This window comes from Antechinus flavipes, chromosome 5 (assembly GCF_016432865.1).
Source record: "Antechinus flavipes isolate AdamAnt ecotype Samford, QLD, Australia chromosome 5, AdamAnt_v2, whole genome shotgun sequence".
NCBI classification, from domain to species: Eukaryota; Metazoa; Chordata; class Mammalia; order Dasyuromorphia; family Dasyuridae; genus Antechinus; species Antechinus flavipes.
Genome location: NC_067402.1, coordinates 146,421,201 through 146,441,336, shown reverse-complemented (window position 1 = coordinate 146,441,336; position 20,136 = coordinate 146,421,201). Strand labels below are relative to the sequence as shown.

General features: G+C 33.7%; 1 protein-coding gene across 2 annotated transcripts in view; it reads right to left on the bottom strand.

Moving 5' to 3' along the window:
* The window catches only part of DNAJC2 (DnaJ heat shock protein family (Hsp40) member C2), a 37,086-nt gene that overhangs the window by 2,065 nt on the left and 14,885 nt on the right, over positions 1-20,136 (bottom strand). For both annotated transcript variants that reach the window (XM_051961626.1, XM_051961624.1), the window contains exons 6-14: positions 18,886-18,966; positions 17,820-17,885; positions 14,102-14,193; positions 13,894-14,015; positions 12,811-12,960; positions 11,400-11,488; positions 10,679-10,748; positions 906-1,090; positions 95-195 (exon numbers count right to left, since the gene is read on the bottom strand). In XM_051961626.1, coding sequence (XP_051817586.1) covers positions 95-195; positions 906-1,090; positions 10,679-10,748; positions 11,400-11,488; positions 12,811-12,960; positions 13,894-14,015; positions 14,102-14,193; positions 17,820-17,885; positions 18,886-18,966 — 956 coding nt within the window. The remainder of the gene's footprint in view (positions 1-94; positions 196-905; positions 1,091-10,678; positions 10,749-11,399; positions 11,489-12,810; positions 12,961-13,893; positions 14,016-14,101; positions 14,194-17,819; positions 17,886-18,885; positions 18,967-20,136) is intronic.

Sequence of the window (20,136 nt, the reverse complement as noted above, 5' to 3'; positions counted from 1 at the left end):
ATAAATTCTCACAAAGATTTTAATTTACTAAAAGTATTTGATATCCCAAATCAGTTTTTTCCCCTTGAAATATTTCACCAAAAGTTTTAAGTACCCAGTTTCTGAAGACTCTTTGCCTTGCTGATGACATCTTTTGCAGTTCTCTTTATTCCAGAAGAAGAGTGCAGATTCATATAATTGGCAATAACTTCCCATCTATATTGCAAGACATGAAAACAAAAGCAATAAAGTTTGGGTTTTTAATAACAAAAACTACTTACAAGATTAGATTTAACTGAATAATCTGGCTTAAATTGCTATTACTTGAAACTATTGCCACTCAAAAGTTTTGATTTTTATGTTCTACCAAATCTTACCTAATGTTTTATTGCATAGCAAAATCTTAAAGATAATGTATACCACTTAATATACATAAATGTGTGATTTATTTACATAATCATAAAAAGTATATAATTTAATTTGGAATCTGAATAGAAGAGTCTTAATTGGTTATCTGCGTGACTAGGGGGCTGGGTATAAAAAAAGCCTGTCTAGTTTTGAGAAGTGAAACAGCACTGAGTAAGTTTCTTATTCCTAAAGAGAAAAGTAAATAAAACAACATTTCAATTACTATGGTATGAACTAAAATCTTTCATGATTTTTAATCTTCTTGAGAAATCATTATATGCTATTTAAACATTTCAACAAAACAAGTTTAGAAGTCATACTGAAATTCTGTTCATGAGAACACATTGTTATGGAATTAACTCCAGGACATAGTGAGTAGGGCACTAGGTTTGTGTCAAGGGATTTGCTTGAATGTTCTTGGTCTGTGCCTTATACAGATTAAAAAATAGTCCTGAATGGATTTTCATTGCTAGGTTCTAGTTAGTGTATTTTGAATAGTATTTTAGTAAAAGAGGCACCTTGAATTAGTTCCAGCAGGGAAAAGATTCACAGCTTTAATTAGTAATTGCAAGTCATCTTCTGACCAATTTTTACTGCTACTGCCACCTCCACCACTTGATTTCTCAGTACTTTTAGATGCTTGCCGTATACGAGCCTCAGCTTCCTCCTTTTCTTTCCTTATTTGCTCGTTTACTTCTTCTATCTACAATAAAGCATAGGTAAAGATCAATTGTTTAAAACTAAGAATTATACCAGACGATTTCTAGTGGAGACTTAAGGTAAGTTATTTAGTGCTACCCCCACTATTACCCCAGATTTTAATACTCTTCTCACTTGCTAATTCCCAACCTAGGACCCCATCATTTGCTCTTTATATACATATACATACACATACTCTCTCCCAGGTTGAAGGGAATTTATATAAATTTGCTCCTTGACGCTTTCAGTATAATGCTCTTGACAGCAGTTATCCAGGCGCCTCTCTTGATTCCAAGAGTTTACCTCTGAATTTTTATTCTAAAATAATTATGTTATACTTTTACTGAGATGAAGGCCATCTCATCCTTTTTGGTCTATCCACCCTTCTCTAGTCTCAGAGAAATCCCTTGATCCCTATTAAAATAAACCCCAGCACCTGTGTTAATCCAGTCCTTTCTCAAACCTAGAGAGACCTTGTAACCACACACTTATCCACAAACTCTTTCTCTGCATCTTCTTTAATCACCAACCTCTCCATTTTCCCTTTTTGAAATGCATAATAATCTACATAGTGTTTTGATTCATCTTTCCAAGCATACATTACATTTCTGGTCCCTACCCCAAAACATTCTTTAATTGTTTGTTCAAGGCTCATTCTTATCTAGATTTGTCACTTCATCTCACTTCTCAGTGATTCTGTCTTCTGTTCACTCCTACCTTTTAAAACTTCATGGTTTAGTAGTTCTGACTAAAAAAGATCCACCATCTTTAACATTTTTTTTGCCTTAGCTTTTTCAAAAAACAGCTTTCCGACTTCTCTATTAAATCTTAACTTAATTCTCTGGCTCTGATTACCTCCTCTTATTTGAAGAAATACAGTACTTTATTTTGTATCAATGCAAATAGGCAGAATGGAGTGAGAGAAATAGCCTTGGAGTTAGACTTTAGGTCATCTCTGGCACATAATTAACCAAGTCAGCTTCTCAAACAACTATTACATACCATATGCTAGGACTACATTAAGTATGACAAGACAAAAATGAAACTGTCCCTGCCTGTGAGTATACATTTTCTCAGTGCCCTAGCCAATTTTCTAAGCTATAAACTGAATAGTTGTTGAGAGGTACTGGGAGAGGGAATGTCATTGCTAGAAGTTACCAACTTTAGTGAAGTAACAAGTCTTGGTTAGTTTTTTTTTTTTTTTTTTTTCAAAATATTTGATTTTCCTAGCAAAAGTATAGTTCTTTAATATCTGAGATAGTTACTTCTTTGGAACACTGTAGCACTGTGGGACAAGCACAGATGAGTTTCATGATCCAGATTACAATCCCCTTATCTTGTGCAATTCTTTTGCCTATATCATCCCCAAAATCTTCCCCAGTATGTCTGGAGGGAGATCATGGACTCTGGTCACACACAGGCTAGGTTGTTAGTGATAACCTGCAGGCTGTCCATTCTCAATATAAATGAACATTTACTTTTCTCATCATTTATCTTTTGGATGTCTTTTACATGTTGCTGTTTCTGTAAAATTCTTTGTTGGTAATACATTATCCTTAGCCACAATCTCCCTCTTCCCTCATCCTCTTTTCAATCACCATTTGATTGATCCTCACTTTTAATTCTTTAAATACCATGGTACTGCATGACTGCTAACTATATAGTATCACTAAATTTAAAGATGAAAGTGGCAGAGACCTTCTAATCAAGCTAGTCAGAATTCAGACAAGAATTAGTTGTCTACATCCAATAAGTGAGCAACCATTCCACACTAGGTGAACAGAGACTTGTACGCTTTTAAAACATAAGAACCCAAGTGGCAGCAGTGGCACTTTCAAGACCTTTCAGTCCAAAGGCAGCAAAGAAAATCCAGAAGGTCAGCAGGAAAGGTCATTGCATCTGGGTGAGAATGGAGCACACTCCAGCACAAACCACACCAACACAGCCTTGAACCCAGCAAACCAGGAATAGGCTTTTGGGAGTTATTGAATCAGAAGCAGCAGTGGCTGCTTCTGGAGCTCTCAGCATATAGATGGTAAGGCCATACAATACATATACATATATACGTATCTCTAATAAGTAGTTATATATTATTAGATATATTATTGTTATAATAATTGATTATTATAATTGGTTACAAAGAGATTACAGGGGATTTTTTGCTAGCACTGAAGGCAGGACTCTTTGCCAATGCTCAGTTCTGGGTGGCAAGTCCAGGATGAGGGGGAGCAGTGGCACACCCAGCCACATGAAGTGGGGATCGTCCTCATAATTCCAGAACCAAAAAGAGTATCTGTGGTCACTCATAGACCAGGAGAATAGTAAGCACTTCTTAAGAGGATATCACCTTGGAAGAACAAAAAACTTAAAGGTCGCCATAATAAGCTCTGTAATTAGCTGCACAAAACCCTTAAAGCTTAGTTCAGTATGCTCTCCACCCAGAAAGCAGAGCCCTTCTTTAATTAACAAAAAATTAATAGGCTGGCAAAATAAGCAAACAAGAAAAAGATTCTGACCATAGAAAGTTACTATGATATCAAAGAAGTTCAAAACACACAGAAGAACTTCTGATAACAAAATTAAAGCTCCAACATTCAAAGCCTCCAAGAAAAATATGAACTGGTCTCAGGCCATGGAAGGGCTCAAAAAAGGATTTTGAAAATCAAGTATGAGAAGTAGAGAACAAACAGGGAAGAGAAATAAGTGATGCAAGAAAATCATGAAGAACAAGTCAATAGTTAAAGGGGAGACAAAAAATACTGAAAAAAAAAAAAACCCTTTAAAAAAACAGAATAAGCTTAATGGTAAGGAGGTACAAAAAATCCAGAGGAGAAAAATGCCTTAAAAAGTATAAATGACTAACTGGGAAGAGACATAAAAATTTCCTAAAAAAAAAAAAAAAAAAAAACTTAAAAAGTAGAATTAGGCAAATCTACAAAATCTCTATGAAAAAAAATTCCTTAAAAATAAAAATTGAGCAAAAGGAAGCTAATGACTATGAAAAATCAAGAAACAATCAAAACCAAAAGAATGAAAAAATAGAAGACAATGTGAAATACCTCACTGGAAAAACAACTGACCTGGAAAACAGATCCAGGAGAGAGAATTAGGAAGTATTCGACTACCTGTAAACCATGACCAAAAAAGAAGCCTAGACAGTCTGAAGAAATGATCAAACTGGGACACCTAGGTGGCGTGTTGGATACAGCACCAACCTTGAATTCAGGAGGACCTGAGTTCAAATGTGATCTCAGACACGTAACACTTTCTAGCTATATCACCCTGGGCAAATGCTTCACCAATAAAAGAAAAAAAAATCCTCATACTACTCTGATATTCCAAAATCAGAAAATAAGAAAATTCAAAGAATCTACTATTCTCCTAAGTATCATGGAGCCATAGTCAGAATGACACAAAATTTAGCAACTTCTGCCTTTCAGGATGGCAGGGCTCAGAATATGAATATGATTTCTGGAAGGCAAGGAAGCTAGGATTACAATCAAGAATCACCTACCCAGCAAAATCCAGTATAATCCTTCAGGGGAAAAAGATATTCAATGAAATAATAGACTCTGAAGCATTTTTGATGAAAAGACTAGAACTGAATAGAAAATTTGACTTTCAAATACAAAACAAAAGATAAACAGGAAAGGGAAATCAAAAAGACTTAATATTAAGTTAAACTTTATATTCCTACATAGAAAGATGATACTTGCAACTTTTAAGAATGTTCTCATTATTAGGGCCAGTTAAGAAGGAGTAAATATATACACAAAGGGCACAGGTTTAGGTTGAATATGAAAGTATACTATCTAAAAAAGTAAAAAGGTGAGAGGAATGTACTGGAAAAAAAGGGAAAGGGAACCACAGAATGGGCATAAAAGAGGCAACAACAATTTTGTCTTTACAGTGTCCACAGTGTTTTGGAGTGGAGGAGAAGAGGAAGATAAGAGGGCATGAAAAACTTATTTTTATCAGAATTAGCTCAAAGGGAATTGACGTGCACACTCAATTGGGTGTAGAAATATATCTTAGAATCTTATCCTTATAGCAGGAATGGAAAACATCCTGCCTGCAGGCCATATAAGGACTTGAAATCATTTGCTAAGGCAAATGTAATGTGTCAAAAAGTAAGGTACAAGAACCTCCCACTACTTGAGTTCTATAAGTTGGCAATTTTGTATGGCCCATGAATAACATTATAAATAGCCAAATGATCCCTGGCAGAAAAAGATTCCCCATCCCTGGTTCTATAGGAAAACAGACGGGGAAATAGGGGAGAGGGAGATAGAAAGAAGGGCAAATTGGTAGAGGGGGTAGACAAAAACATTTGTGAGAAAGAACAGAGTGAAAGGAAAGCAAGAATAGAAAAGGCAGGGATATGTATGGAGAAATAGGATGGAAGGAAATAAAGTTAGCAAAAATTAACTGAAGAAAATTTCTCTGATAAAGGCCTTTTTCAAACATATAAAAATAAGAGCCATCCCCTAATTGATAAATGATCAAAAGATATGAAGTTTTCAGATGACGCAAAACTATATATAGCCACAAAGAGAAATGGAGAAATGCAAATTTAAAATCCTGACATACTACTTAATAACTATTAAACTGGTTAATAAGAATGATAAATGATGGAGGGGATATGGGAAAAATGAGACATTAATACACTATTGGTGTTATGAATCGATTCATCCAGTCTGTAAAGCAATATGGAATTATGCCCAAAGAATTATAAACTATACATATTCTGACCTAGAAATAACACTAGCTTTGTATCCCAAATAAAAAACAAAAAGGAAAAGGACCTACATACAAAAAAAAAATTTATACAGCAGTTCTTTTTTTGGAGCAAAAAATTGGAAATTGAGGGGATGCCCATCAATCCGAGAATGGCTAAACAAATTATGGTATGTGATTATGATGGAATACTATTGTTCTATAAGAAATGATGCTCAGAAAAACCTGAAAAAACTGCTATGAACTGATGCAAAGTGAAATATACTATGTACAGAGTAACAGCAGTATTATATGATTAGCTATGAATGACTTAGCTATTTTCAGTAATACAATGATCCAAGACAATTCTGAAGGATTATGATGAAAAATGCTATACATTCCCAAAGAACTGGTGTCAAAAATACAGATTGAAGCACACATTCTTTTTTAACTTTCAAAAAAATAAAGACAAAAAGATCATTATAGCAACTGGTTTGAGCAAATGTCTAAACACCTGGATGACCCGTCTTCAACTTAATAAATATCATGATCAACTTTTATACATAACTTTTTTTCTGATTTTAGAAGATTTTCTTTTTGTAAAAAATACAGGTTCATGTTCAGGAATTGCATGCCATATCAGTTTTAAAATCACTACTAGTGAGTAGTGAGAGTATATTCAAAATATGGAACTTTGATTCACAGAAGGAGATGAACAGGTTAATAAAAAATTTTCTCAATGGCAATCTAGGCCACTCTTACATCGAGTTCTGGTTCCTCTTTCCCTTCTTCCTCATATATACTTTATCTATACAAAAGTGTGTGTATGTGTGTGTGTGTGTGTATACACCTACACTTAATGACACAGTAAATAAATTTAACATGAAATACTAAACTACTCAATATAAATATTGAATTAGTAGCTTAATTAGACAACATTTTTATTCATTTGGTTTTTCCCATGTAGGGAACTCCTCTTAGCTATTTCACATCACATATATACACAAAAGCACATTCCCATATTTATGTATATTCATATATGCATAAAGAAAATCTTGTGCAGACAAGTATATGTTGCTATTATGTTTTATGTATGTGCATATACATACATGTTGTTTCTGTCCTTTTATATAACTGATTTTAGTTGATATGTTTATTTTTATTTCCTGTACTATATCTATTTTTATGTATATATGTACATAAATGTTTATGTATATAGATATGTGTGTATATTTAAAATTAGGAAGCTCTACTATATTCCAAAATTAGCTGATGATATTTACAAGATGTTCTAAGTTTTGATGCAATTAATACTACATCATCTGTAGAAAAAGGAACATTTGGAGGATTGCTCCTTCCCTTTTTGAACCAGATATCCTGTATGCCACTGGAAAACACCTTTGAAAACCACAGGTTCCTTTCTTTCCCTGTTTGGAGAGTCAAGGAACAAAGTTATCTCCATTGTTAAATCTTTAAAGGAATCTCACATGATTTTGATACATGCAAGAGGGGCATATTAGCCTCTTCATACCTTCACCAAAGTTGCTCTCCATGCATGTGTTTTTGTAGAGATGGGAAATTACCGTTTGGAATGGTACTTATTGGAATTTTCTAAGTGACCTTTTTTAGAATAATGTCTGATTTTTTCTAATCATTTGAAAACTGAATTCTCATATTCTGCTTTTTTTACCAAGCAAATTGACCTTTGTACCGAAATGACAGAACAAAAACAGCTAAGCAATTGATTTCCAAAATAAGGACATAATTAATCCAAACTAATAAGGACATGATTAATAGTTTGGATTAATTCAAGTTACCTAGCCCAAATGAGCCATATCTTTGGATATTTAAAAACCTGTCTGACTTTCTGTTATCTGAAAGATTGTTGAGAATAGAAGTGGTATTGATAGAGAAGAGTAAATACTACTTCAATAAAAAAAAAAAAGGAACAGTTGTCAAATTAAAAGTCAATGAATATATTCAATAAATATATAGAAAAAACCTGACTTCATCAACAATAAGTCATGCTAGACTAAATGTGTTTCCTTTTTTGACTGTTAATAAACCAGTAAATCTGGGGCCCCCAAACAATTTTCTACAAAATTGTTCAGGCATCTTCGTCTACTTGGTTTTTTACATGCAACATTATATTTTCTTTTGCAGTGGTTTTTGCCCTATCTATTCTCATACCTAGGGTACTTTATTTACTGATCCTTACTTAGAATCCCTGTCTTCCCTCGGCTCAATTCAAAGATACTTCCTGAGGTATTTATCTACCCATGTGTTAGTGCCTTCCCCTTCTATGACTACTTTATATCTACTTTGGAGGTAATCCTTTATATGTCTAACAAGGAACATACTGTTTCACATATGAATACAGGGACATAATTTTTACTTACTTTTGCTCTTTCTTTGTATTCCTTAGCACAGTGCCTGACATATTGTAAATGCTTCATAACCGATTGATGGATATAATTTAGATAAAGTTTAGCAAAACATCGAATTCTCTCTTTATTCTTGTAGAAAAAATGGAGAGATGCTGACTAGGCAATAATACAATTAAATTATGAAGTGGCTTAATGGCTGTATTCAAAGACGAATCATTAAGTGCTTAATGTGAACTTGGCAAGTCTTTCACTGAAATCCTCAAGAATATTGCTGGGTGCTTTTCACATTTTCAAGGATAACTTGACTTAAGGAAGAAAAAAGTTCCTTGTAAGTTGCAGAAGCTAACGAGATACTGACATGTTATTTCATGAAGTTCCACAACATAGGAACCAACATTGCCTTTAGCTGCCCTGTCTCTCACTTATCTTTTGGTTGAGATATTTCCAAGTATTCTTGGCGATCCTTGGGCAATTGATTTGTATTGATTAAGCTTCCTCAAGAATGGTGATAGTTGACACTGATGTTTGTTCTTTTAAACACTTTGCTTTTTTTAGTGTCAATAGTTTTTTTCAAAATGTCCAATTGGAGTTCACTCAAGAATAGACACTTTTTAGGAGCAGCTAGATGGTGCAGTAGATAAATCTATCTAGTAAGGCCTGAAGTCAGGAGGACCTGAGTTCAAATCTGCCCCTCAGACACTCAATACTTCCTAGCTTTGTGACCCTGGGCAAGTCACTTAACCCCAATTGCCTCAGCAAAAAAAAAAGGGACCCTATTTTGTTTTAATTAATAGCTGATTCAGAAATGATTCTCACATTATTAGTCATTTCTTTTCTTTCAAGATATAATTCATTTAATATGGTTTGGGTTGGGTTTTTTTTTGTTGTTGTTATTTTTTGTTCACCCTATCAGTGTCACACTGAATTCTCGAAATATTTGTGATATTTAGGTATGATGTTTTTTTATATAGTCTATAATTTTTGGCTTTTCTCATTTCTTAGTCCTGAATAATTTATTTTTCCCATTTATTTTTCTTTCTGCTCTTCTTTTGTTCACCCTGAAAAGTCACCAAATATTATAATATAGATTTACTTTATATGGAAAGTATTAGGTTCTTTAACAAATTCTTTTATTTCCTATCCTATCACATAAATTGCAATTATCATCCTGGTGATTTTTTTGCAAATGATTACTGTTAAAACAAAATGACCAAGTACTCCTATAAAATGATGTTTCCTGTTGCTTTTGGATGAATGATAAATCAAATACTTCACAAGTCCTTAACAATCCTCTTCATACCATTCTTTTATTTTTAACAGCAACTTTGTCTTCTGTTTTCATTTATACTAAGAGTGTCAGAATTTATAAAATTCAGTTTCTCCAATAAGTCCATTAGCACTGGTAAATAAATGACATTCTCACATTTGAAAATGTACCAAAGTTGCTTTTTCTTTCACTCTTGGTCTCTTCCAGTCCATGGAATGACAGCAGCACAAGGATGCGATATAAAAATGGCCAAGTCTAAGAACCTTACCTTCCACAATAAGTCCCACAAATAGAACATAAACAGAACCAAGAAACCCAAGTCACAGTAATAAGAGGTTCTGAAAGGGGTGACACCAAGACATGTTTTGCTAGAGGCTGACAGAAAGAAAGAAAATGCAGGTCTATCTTAGGCTATGTCTTAGCAACAAATCCCCAGGACCAAAATCAGGCCTAGGAGTGCCAAGCCTACAGCCCCCTAAGATACCACCTGATGTACCAGCCCACAACTGCTATCAAATCTCAGATCTCAAGATCATCAAGTGTAAATGTAAGATGGCCACAACCACAAACCTACTAAGTCTACTGGCACCAGCATCACCAAGCCAATGATTCTAAGGCTAAGCCCACTGACCTCAAGGTTGCAAGCTCAACAGTCCTAAGGCAGCCAAACTAAACATACCAGAGCTAAGGCCTCTTCAAAATATATGCTTCAAGACAAATTCTGTTTGAACACCAAGCCCTATTTTCCTCAGAGTAATAAAAGCAAATGGTAAGCCGTAAGGGGGAAAAAATGAGTGTCAAAGTTGCTAAATCTAAAAACTATGATTCTTTATATCCTCTGTTCCCATTCTGCCACCATCACTACAAAAAAGAACTCAGAACAATTTTGTATCTATGGATTCCCATGGCCAAAACATTCATTGCCAAATGACTAGCTTGTCTATAAAAAGGAAAAGTAATGCTGAAAAGTGTAACAAGATTTAATGAAGACTTCCTATTGGGGCTCTTAGGCTTAACCTTTCTGGACCTCAGTATCATAATTCTCTGTAACGTAAGGGAGATTAGATTAGATGCTCTTGATTGGTTGCTGTCAGCTCAATTCTCTAAATGTATTTGCACATTTAAGAGACAAAAGTAAATACAATAATCATGTACTAAGTATAGCCAACTAGTTCAACACATAATACACACTGTAATAATGCATATGCTAAATGAACATTACCTGCTTTTCCACAGCAGCCTTCCCTTCTTCTTTTGTAGTAGATGTAAGAATGTCATTCAAGCACTGCAAGCTAAATTTTTAAAAGGAGCATGAAATATTATCCAAATTTAATAGAAAAAGTTGGCTTTTTGTGTTTTAAGGATGTTCAGTTTTATACAAAGGAACCATCTTCTTATATTGCATTGAAAAAATCCATTCTTTTATAGTACTAAATGTGAAATTTAATTTTGTGTAATTTTTTTACTGCAATTTTACAGCTCAGCCAAGCTGTCATTATTATAAATTTAAGTACAATATGTATGAAAGGTTGCTATTTGTTTGAGCATCTAATTATCAATATGAAGAAAACTATAACTACCCAATAATTACCACGCAATTTTAGTCTCTAGTTTTGTTCAACTATTGTTCAAGTCTCAGTATTTGCTATTTTTCTTTCTTGAAATTGATTTTTACATATTTGTGTATGTGAATTTGTAAAATATAGATATATATATATATATATATATACACACATGAGTAATACTGAATAGTTTATGTATTGTTATTACAATCACAACTGTGATATATGGCCTTTGTTTCTCTCAGAGGCATTTAGAAAGCAACATTAACTGTTATAGAGTTTAATAAATGAATATACTAAGTATGATGGTTATAATTTTAAAACAAACAACAAAAAAAGCTGGCTTCTGGATAGAGCTCTACAGTAAGATGGTGATCATACCTTGTTAGCTCAAGACGATCACAAAGTTTTTCAATCTCTTCCATCATTTTAACACACTCTGCCTCACTGTCTGAAAAATAATTCCAATTCTAGAAAGCACAAACACAGAAATTTGTTGTGTACATATAGATGCAAATTATTGATTTATAAGACCAATTTAATAGCTAAAGAGATTTTTAATACATGAACCTTTGAAAATCTCAGAAGTTTAATTTACATCATAGCTTCTGACCTTCAGTCACATCCTAGGGGGATTTGGCCAAGTTCTTCACAGTTATAAAAATCAACTTTTGTAGGCTATGGATGCAGAGTGAATGAGTCTTATAGCTGTTATGAGCCAAATCTCCAAGAAACTGCTAATGGATAAAGAAATAGTGTGATGCATGTATTAACCCATATTTGACTGCTTACTGTCTTGGGGGGGTGGTTGAGGGGAGAGTGAGAAAAATTTGGAACACAAGGTTTTGCAAAGATGAATCCTAAAAATTATCTGCATGTATTTGGAAAAATAAAATACTATTTAAAAAAATAAAAGAATAAGAGTCAAAAATAAGTAATGTGATCTCCGTAAAAGAATTTTCTTTTATTAGAGTGTGCTACTCAGTCTATTCCTCAGTATAAACATCTACTACCAGAGAGTTTATATTTTCAGTAAAAGTGTTATCATGTGGCATGATGATAAATAGGGGTTAGTGAATAACAACAAATCATATTTACTTAACATTTAAAACTAATGAATAAAACATCACCTATCAATTATACAAGGGCAACTGGAAACAAGTTAGTATAATCAAATTTAGGGAGATAATGACAGATATGAAAATCTAAAATTAGAATTAGGGAAAAGGGGAGAAAAGTCTAGTTAGCAGAAGGGATTGAAAAGTTATTTAAAAAAATATATTGAGTACCTACCATTAAATGGTAGATATCACAAATCTCCTGTCTTGGTGCTGCTACATAAACTTACCTCTATGCATGGAATCTACTCTCTTGTAACCTTTGCCTCTTAGAATCCCTAGCTTCTCAACAGGTCGCCTCCTATAGAAGACCTATGTCAACATTGCCAGTGCCCTCCATGCCCCAAATAAAATTGTTTAGCATATATTTTATATATGTGTGTGTGTGTGTATCCTATTGGAAAGAGACTTTGGTTTTTATTTTTGGATACAATGTGCCTAGCAGATGCCAATATCCAGCATATGACAAAGCACCGGGAAGAGCACTGGTCTGGTATTAAAGCACATGGATTCATATATTGCATCTGACACTACACTTAACCTCCCCGGGCCTCAGTTTCTTCATCTGTAAAAAAGGGGGTTGGACAAGCTGGACTCTGAGGTCCCTTCCAGTTCTAGAACTATGATCCTTTTTGGTATGTGAAAAGATTTTCTGCTTTACAAGATTGACATACCTTACATGAAGTTCGAAGTTTTTGCCTTTCCTTTTTAATGGCTTTTTTCTGAATTTCTTTTTCTTTCTTTGCCAGTAACGCTTGTTGTCTAACCTCTTCCTCTTCTTTCTCCTTTGCTAACCGAGCTGCTTCTAATTCAGCTTGTCTTTGCTATAATAAGGAAAACAAGAAACTATCATGCACTGAAAATGGCATGTCATTGTTCAATGACCTGAAACAATTATGATCTTTTAATGAATACTTTGATTCAGAAAATAGGTGAGTTTGAAATCATCTTATTGAAGAACAAAGACTAATTAAAGTATAGTCAAAATAATAAATACCTTCAAATTTATCTTATTTCAAGAAGAAAATATTAGATACTACTATGGTACTGAAGATATTAGATGCTGTGATATTTACACTACTTGCATTATTCAATACAATCTCAGTAAATACTTTTTAAGTTGTTTATAGAACATTAGCAATAATAGTACTTTTAAGTTTAAGTCCCTAGGTTCTCTGTTTTTAATAGTTTTGGAAATAATAGAGAAATTTTTGTCACATATTATAATTTTATAAACTCCACGAGCAAATACAAAGTGCTGTTTGGTGCTGCCCTTCATAACCTAGTCCCCTCCTACTTTTCCAGTCTTTTTATATCTTACTCCCTGACATATACTACTCTTTGATCCAATAACACTGACATCCTGGCTGTTCCACTAACAAGGTATTCCAATTCTGTGGCTGCCCCTTGTGCCTGGAATGCTCTCCCATCCTCTGCTTCAATTACTGTCCTTCTTAGCTTCCTTCAAAAGCTAACTAAAATCCTGCCTTCTACAGGAAGCCTTCCCTCTATTAATGACTTCATATTTATCCCATATATATCCTGCTCTGTATATATTTGTTTGACTGAAGTTTCCCTCATTAGTTTGGAAGCTCCTTGAGGGCAGGGACTGTCTTTTCCTTCTTTTTGTATCCTTAGCAATTAGCACATTTAGCACAATTAGCAATTAGTGCCTTAAAAATAAGCATTTAATAAATATTTATTGATTGACTGAATAAATTCATTCTACCAGCCACCTTCAAAAGTTGTCAACTTACTTTTTCTTTTGCCTCTTGCTCCTTTCTTTTTGCTTCCACTTTTGCTTTCTTCTCTGCTTCTTTCTTGGCTTTTTCTTCTTCTTTAAATTTTTTTATCCTAGGATCACAGCTATATGCATTGTCTATGATAAGGAAAAAAAAGTCCTATGAATATTTTAGTCCCCCACTTAATTAACGAAATCCTTTGAAAAACAATATATATACTTACCAACTAATGTTCTTATTCTATTCATTTCCTCTTTTTTCCTTTGTGCTCTAGCTGCTCTGTTTTGTTTTTCAATCCACCTCCTCTCATCACGACTGTAAAATGGCAAACATTTCAAAGATGTAATAATTTTCTAAAGTTTCATGCTCAGAATAATGATTTCTAAGGTTAAAACAGGGCAAATCACTGTACTTAAAAGGATGGTGCTTAGCATTAAATTAGTGAAGTCAAAGGTCATGGTGTAAAGAAGCTTCCCTCAAGTACAGTTACAAAAATTTGGCTAAGATGTGATCAGATATAGTCTGGAGCAAACTTTTTTACATTGAGGATATACTTCTAGAGATCTAGATGCACACATTTCTACTGCAGAAGTCCTTCTGTCCATATATGGAAGTCTTGAAGAATTATTGTGGTTACAACATCACAACTGATATCTAATGAAGGAGATGCAGGCTGTGAAGAGCTAACTTTCTGCAAACTCAAGACTGTAGCTGAGTGGTGTAATGAATAAATGGTTTCTTCTGTTTATATTGTATATAGTTCTCAAAATCTCCTCTAAGGGAAGTGAGAAATTCACTTATGGGAAGAAGAAAGAAAAATATTTGTCTAAGACTGTGTGCTTCCCAGATCCTCAGCCCTCAAACCACAAGATTTAGAGTAGGGTGAAGACTTCTAGGAATTATTTTTAAGAGCCCTCCTTTATGCAAATTGCCTGTCCATATCTCTTGACCATCTATTTACTTATTTATTTTTTGCTGAGGTAATTGGGGTTAAGTGACTTGCCCAGGGTCACACAGCTAGGAAGAGTTAAGTATCTGAGGGCACATTTGAACTCAGGTTCTCTTGACTTCAGGGCTGATGTTCTATCTACTGCGCCACCTAGCTGCCTAAGACATTATTCTTTAGGCAAAGTTGCTTCTTAGAGAACAATCTAGTTCAGGGATGATGCTCTATCCACTGTGCCACTTAGATGCCCCAAGACATGATGTTTTACTGAGAAAACTTACATCTTCACGATTACACTTTATAGGTAAAGCCGCCAAGCCACCTAGCTGCCTAAGTTGAGGACAGGGTTTAACAAACCCAGCACTATCGTTTTCATTTGCTTATTAATACTGTAAACTTTATCATAATGATCAACCTATTTTTCAATTTGTAACAAATCATTATTATGATTACTCCTTTATTATGTAGCTTAGTTACTGGTAGGCACCCTTCTTTACTTTAAGTTCCCTTTTATTATTTCCCTTGAAAATGTTAACTTAACCTTTCATTTCTTCTCATGAATGTCATTTTTTTTTTTCTAGCTTTACAAAATAATTATTTCATGGTCTGAGTATCATGGTACCAAATAAAATTAATTTAGGTAGTACTGTCATTTTAATAATATTGATAAAGCCTACTTATAAGCAATTAATATTTCTTCAAATGTTTAGTTCTGTATTTCTGTGAAAAAGTTTTATAGTTCCATTCATATAGTTCCTGTGTGTGTTTTGGTAGGCAAGCTATCAAGTATTTCATATATTCTGTAGTTATTTTGAATGGAATTTTTAAATATCTCTTCTTGCTAAGTTTTACTGGTAAAATACAGGAATATCTAGAGATATTAGACCATCATGTTGACCAGGGGAGCCCTGAAACTCTCTTTATTCTGATTCCAGCTCAAACAGCTCCCAGCCCCCCTCAAGAGCTGCCCCCACCTTCTAGCCAAGTTTTCAATTATAAAAAGAGGCAACTTGGGTATCACTCCTTGCAGAGGACCTAATATGCCATGCCAAGAACTTCTCTCTCCCCTTGGCATAAGCTGCTTATGTATCCCTCTACCTGCTGAAATTATATTCTCCTTCAGCGTTACTCCCTCTTTATCTTTATCTCTCTATTTCCCTAACAGGAGTATGACCTTTTTACCTCCCTATTGGGATTTCTCTAGTAGGGGATTTTTCTGTTACAAACTCTCTCTGCCAGGACTCCTCCACTAGAAACTTTCGGGACTTTGCCATCAAGAAATTCAGTCTTTCTATTCATGCATAGCAAAGGCTAACTTCCCAATGCCAATAAAAAATTTCTTTTTGCGAGTCTAGCTATTCAGGTTCATAAATTCCTTTACGAAGGACCTCTGCGCTGACAAAAGGGATTCCCACAACTTCCTGCCTGGCGCCAAACCTCATCATTTTGGGGACACAGCCCGAAAATTCTTCACGACCAGGAATCAAGGGGAGCCAAACCTCTTCAATATCATGTATAAAAAGTAATAATTTTACATCCACTTTTTTTATTCCTATATTTCTTGTATTTCTTTTTCTTGCCATATTAGTATTGGCTCAGATTTAATCAAGTTATCTTTGGATTTTGTTGCTTTGATCCTCTATTTTCTGCTGTTTGGGCAAGTTCTGTGCTCAAAGGACTTTAGAAGATAAGAACCTCTGAAGAAATTTTCTGGATGACAGAGAAAGAATATCCATTCTGTTATTCCACAGCTAATAGAATTAAAAACTAAAACAAAAACTAATAACATTGATTATTGCCTCTGGAGCAAGAACTTTAGGGAGGCTTTCTACTTTACTGACTCCAAGGACCAAAGAACATTCCCTCCGGAATTTTCCTGACCCCACTGTCCTGATTGGCAAGTGTTTATTATGTCACCCATTCTAATCTGGCCATTTACCAATTTTAGTCATGTTTCACTTTATTGCCCATCCAATCACTCAGCAGCCACTTGTACACTATGCATACCATCTGTTACACCTGCTTCCTTTAATTCTCTCTTTCTAGTTCTGGAACCATAATCAATATTGACATTGTTACTGGAGAGATTGTAGCAATCTATATTTCAGTATAGCTCTACTTCTTGTACCTTACTTTTCCAATCCAAATACTCCTTCCTGATCATCATTCCCTTTTATATATTGTCTTTCACAGTCAAAACATAAGTTCCCCAAGAACAGACTTTTTGTTTTGTATTTGTATTCCCAATGTATAGCACAATGCTAATTTAGTAAATGCTCAATCATTCCTTCTTTCCTTCCATCCATAATAGAATGTAAGGTCTTGCAAATTACCATTAAGAGTGAATTTATGTGGCAAATCTAAGTGGTTTTATTGTTATTATCGTTGAATCGTAGTCATATCCAACTTTTCTTGACCCCACTTGGGGTTTTCTCAGCAAAGACATTGGGAGCAGTTTGTAATTTTTTTCTTCTGCTTATTAAGTGTCTGGGGAAGAGGAATCTCCTTAACTCAAGCCTTGGCACTCTATCCCTACAAAGACATCTAACTACTAAATGACAAAAAGTTCGTAATTGCTACTAACATTAGAGGCACTCGGATTTTATTAAAGACAGGAACTACCATAAAAGAAATCTCTACATAAGGATGTTGGCTTTGATCTGCTATCAATGGTACATAAGAATTCTATGCACCAGGAACATTTATTCTTATAATTTGGAAACATCTAAATAGTTTAAAGGTATGGATGTGTACTGTCACATCATAAAAAGGACTGCCATTACTATTTCATGTAATATTAATTCATGAAGATTTCCTCATTGTGAAACAAGCCTCAGGAATGTTTCATAACTTTCAAGATACACGATGATCAATTCTGATCAATTGTGATGGAACATTTTCAAGACACCCACAATTAAATACATCCTCACATTTAAAAAAAAAGGGGGGGAGGAAGGGGAGCTAAACTACTTTTCTTGTTAATGACTTTACTTACCATTCTGCTTTTTCTTTTTCTTCTTCATCTAAATAAGAAAATTCTCTCCAAGAATCAAAGTTATACCTCAAATAAAAAATAGATAAACATAAAATGACAGCTATAAACAATTTCAAGTTTTAAAATTGTTATTTGTATGATATATTTTAGTAAAAAGATGAAACTAGTAATTGGATTAATTTGTATCTATTTAATTTTCTGTTAACGAAGAGTATCTTATCTTATTTTCATTTTAAATAGATTGGGGTATAAAATTTTAACATAACCTCTTTCCTCCAATTACTATAGGTTCTTCAGCCTTTTGAGATTTGTTACGGATTTTCCCCTCCACCTAGTTGTCCTGGATTCTACTTGTCTCCTTTGCTACCCAATTTTTTTAACTTTGTAATCAATTATAGGCAACCATAGCAGGTGATTATTTTCTTCAATATCTTATGGTAAGCAAAAGCCATTAATTTGTAAAACTGAATTTTATTGTTCCTATAAGTTCTTTGTGGTCAAGGACCATTCTGCCTTTTGTATTTGTATCTTCTTTCCCTTTCCTAAATTTTTCCCCTCTACTAATTGACATATAAATACTTAATTGCTTTGTGAATGATTGATAAAGACTTCATGCTAATCCTTCTTAGTACTCACTTGAGATTAACCAAGAAAATAAAAACTTATGTATTACAAAATTCACTCAATTTTTACTTTTGTGTATGAACTGGTATAAATATAAATCAGTAAATCATTAATGAAAAATCTATAATCCTGTCCTTGCTCGATGGAAATAGAGAAACAAGAATCTTTTTTTAATCTATTCAATTTGTATTAATCAATACAAGTTAATGCAAGTTTCAGTTACTTTCATCATAGCACTTTTAATACCTGTATCTGGATTGGAACCATTTGTTCAAAAAAGGTCAAACAACTGAAAGAAAAAACAGTTTCAAGCAAAAAATTTCCAATAAATTCTAAATGAAGGACTTCAGTAAGTTCATGTTGAATTTTTTGAGAATCAACATATGTTTAGTTAAAATCCTTTTAGGATAGTAACACTATTTAAATAAACATATTAGCTTACCAAAAAGAATAAAATGCATCTACATCTTCAAATGATGAATTCATGTCACCAAGTTTAGGAACATTTTTCTTATTTGACCATCTGAAATATTAAAATAAAAAACAAATCCAGTCATAAAAACTGATATGAAACTTGAATGGATGTCATAATATGTAATAGGCAATATTTTAACCATTTCTGCCTAATAGGATATACCTTCAAAATAGAATGAGCAATTGGTTTGAAAATCTTTCCTTATTACTTTTATAAAACTTATTTAAAAGCTATAACACTCGTGGCTCTCTTCAAAAATTCATTCAGACCAGTTTCAATTGTTCAGTAAGGAAGAGAATCATCTATACCCAGGAAAGGACTGTGAGAACTGAGTGTGGACCACAACATAACATTTTCACTCTTTCTGATGTTGTTTGCTTGCATTTTTGTTTTGTGTAGCAAGATAACTGTAAGGATATGTATACAAATATTGAATTTAATATAAATTTTAACATGTACTGGAATACCTACCATTGAGGGGAGAGTATGGGGGAAAGAAGGGAAAAATCTGTAACAGAAGATTTTGTAAGGGTCAGTGTTGAAAAATTACCCATGTATATGTTTTATAAATAAAAGCTATAATTGAAAAAAAAGGAAAAAAAGAAAGAAAAAGAAAAGAAAAAAAGCTATGATACTAACAGCCTTTTATAAAAGCAGAATATAATTTCTAATTTCCCTACCTGGTTATAAAGTCACTCTTTCACATGCTAGACCCTACAGATAAAGTAAAGTTCGAAAGCTGAAGCCTGGTAAAAGGAGCAATGATACAAGACAGAAGGAGAAATAGGAGTAATGTTCTTTCTACTTTTGTGGTTATCCTTTCCAAAACATTTTTTTCCTCCCAAACATTTTCTCATTTTTCTCCCACACATTTAATCATTTGCTGAAGATACATCAAAAGAGGCAAAATGGCGAAATGGGAAGAATACTGAAACTGGAGATCAAGGGCTTGGCTTCCAATTTGTCCTGCTGTTTACTCCATGGGTGACCTTGAGCAAATTATAATCTCTTCTATCTTCAATTTCTTCATCTGTAAAGTGAGTGGGTTTGGATGAGGCAAACAATTGAGTCCATTTCACTTTAAATGTATGATCTTATGATGCTTTGTAAAGAGAATACATATTTATGCAAGCCTAATGTCTAGTTTAATTTTTTTTAAGAATACTTCCTTTACAATGAAAATAATACTTTGTAGATATAGAAATTGAGCTTAGAAAT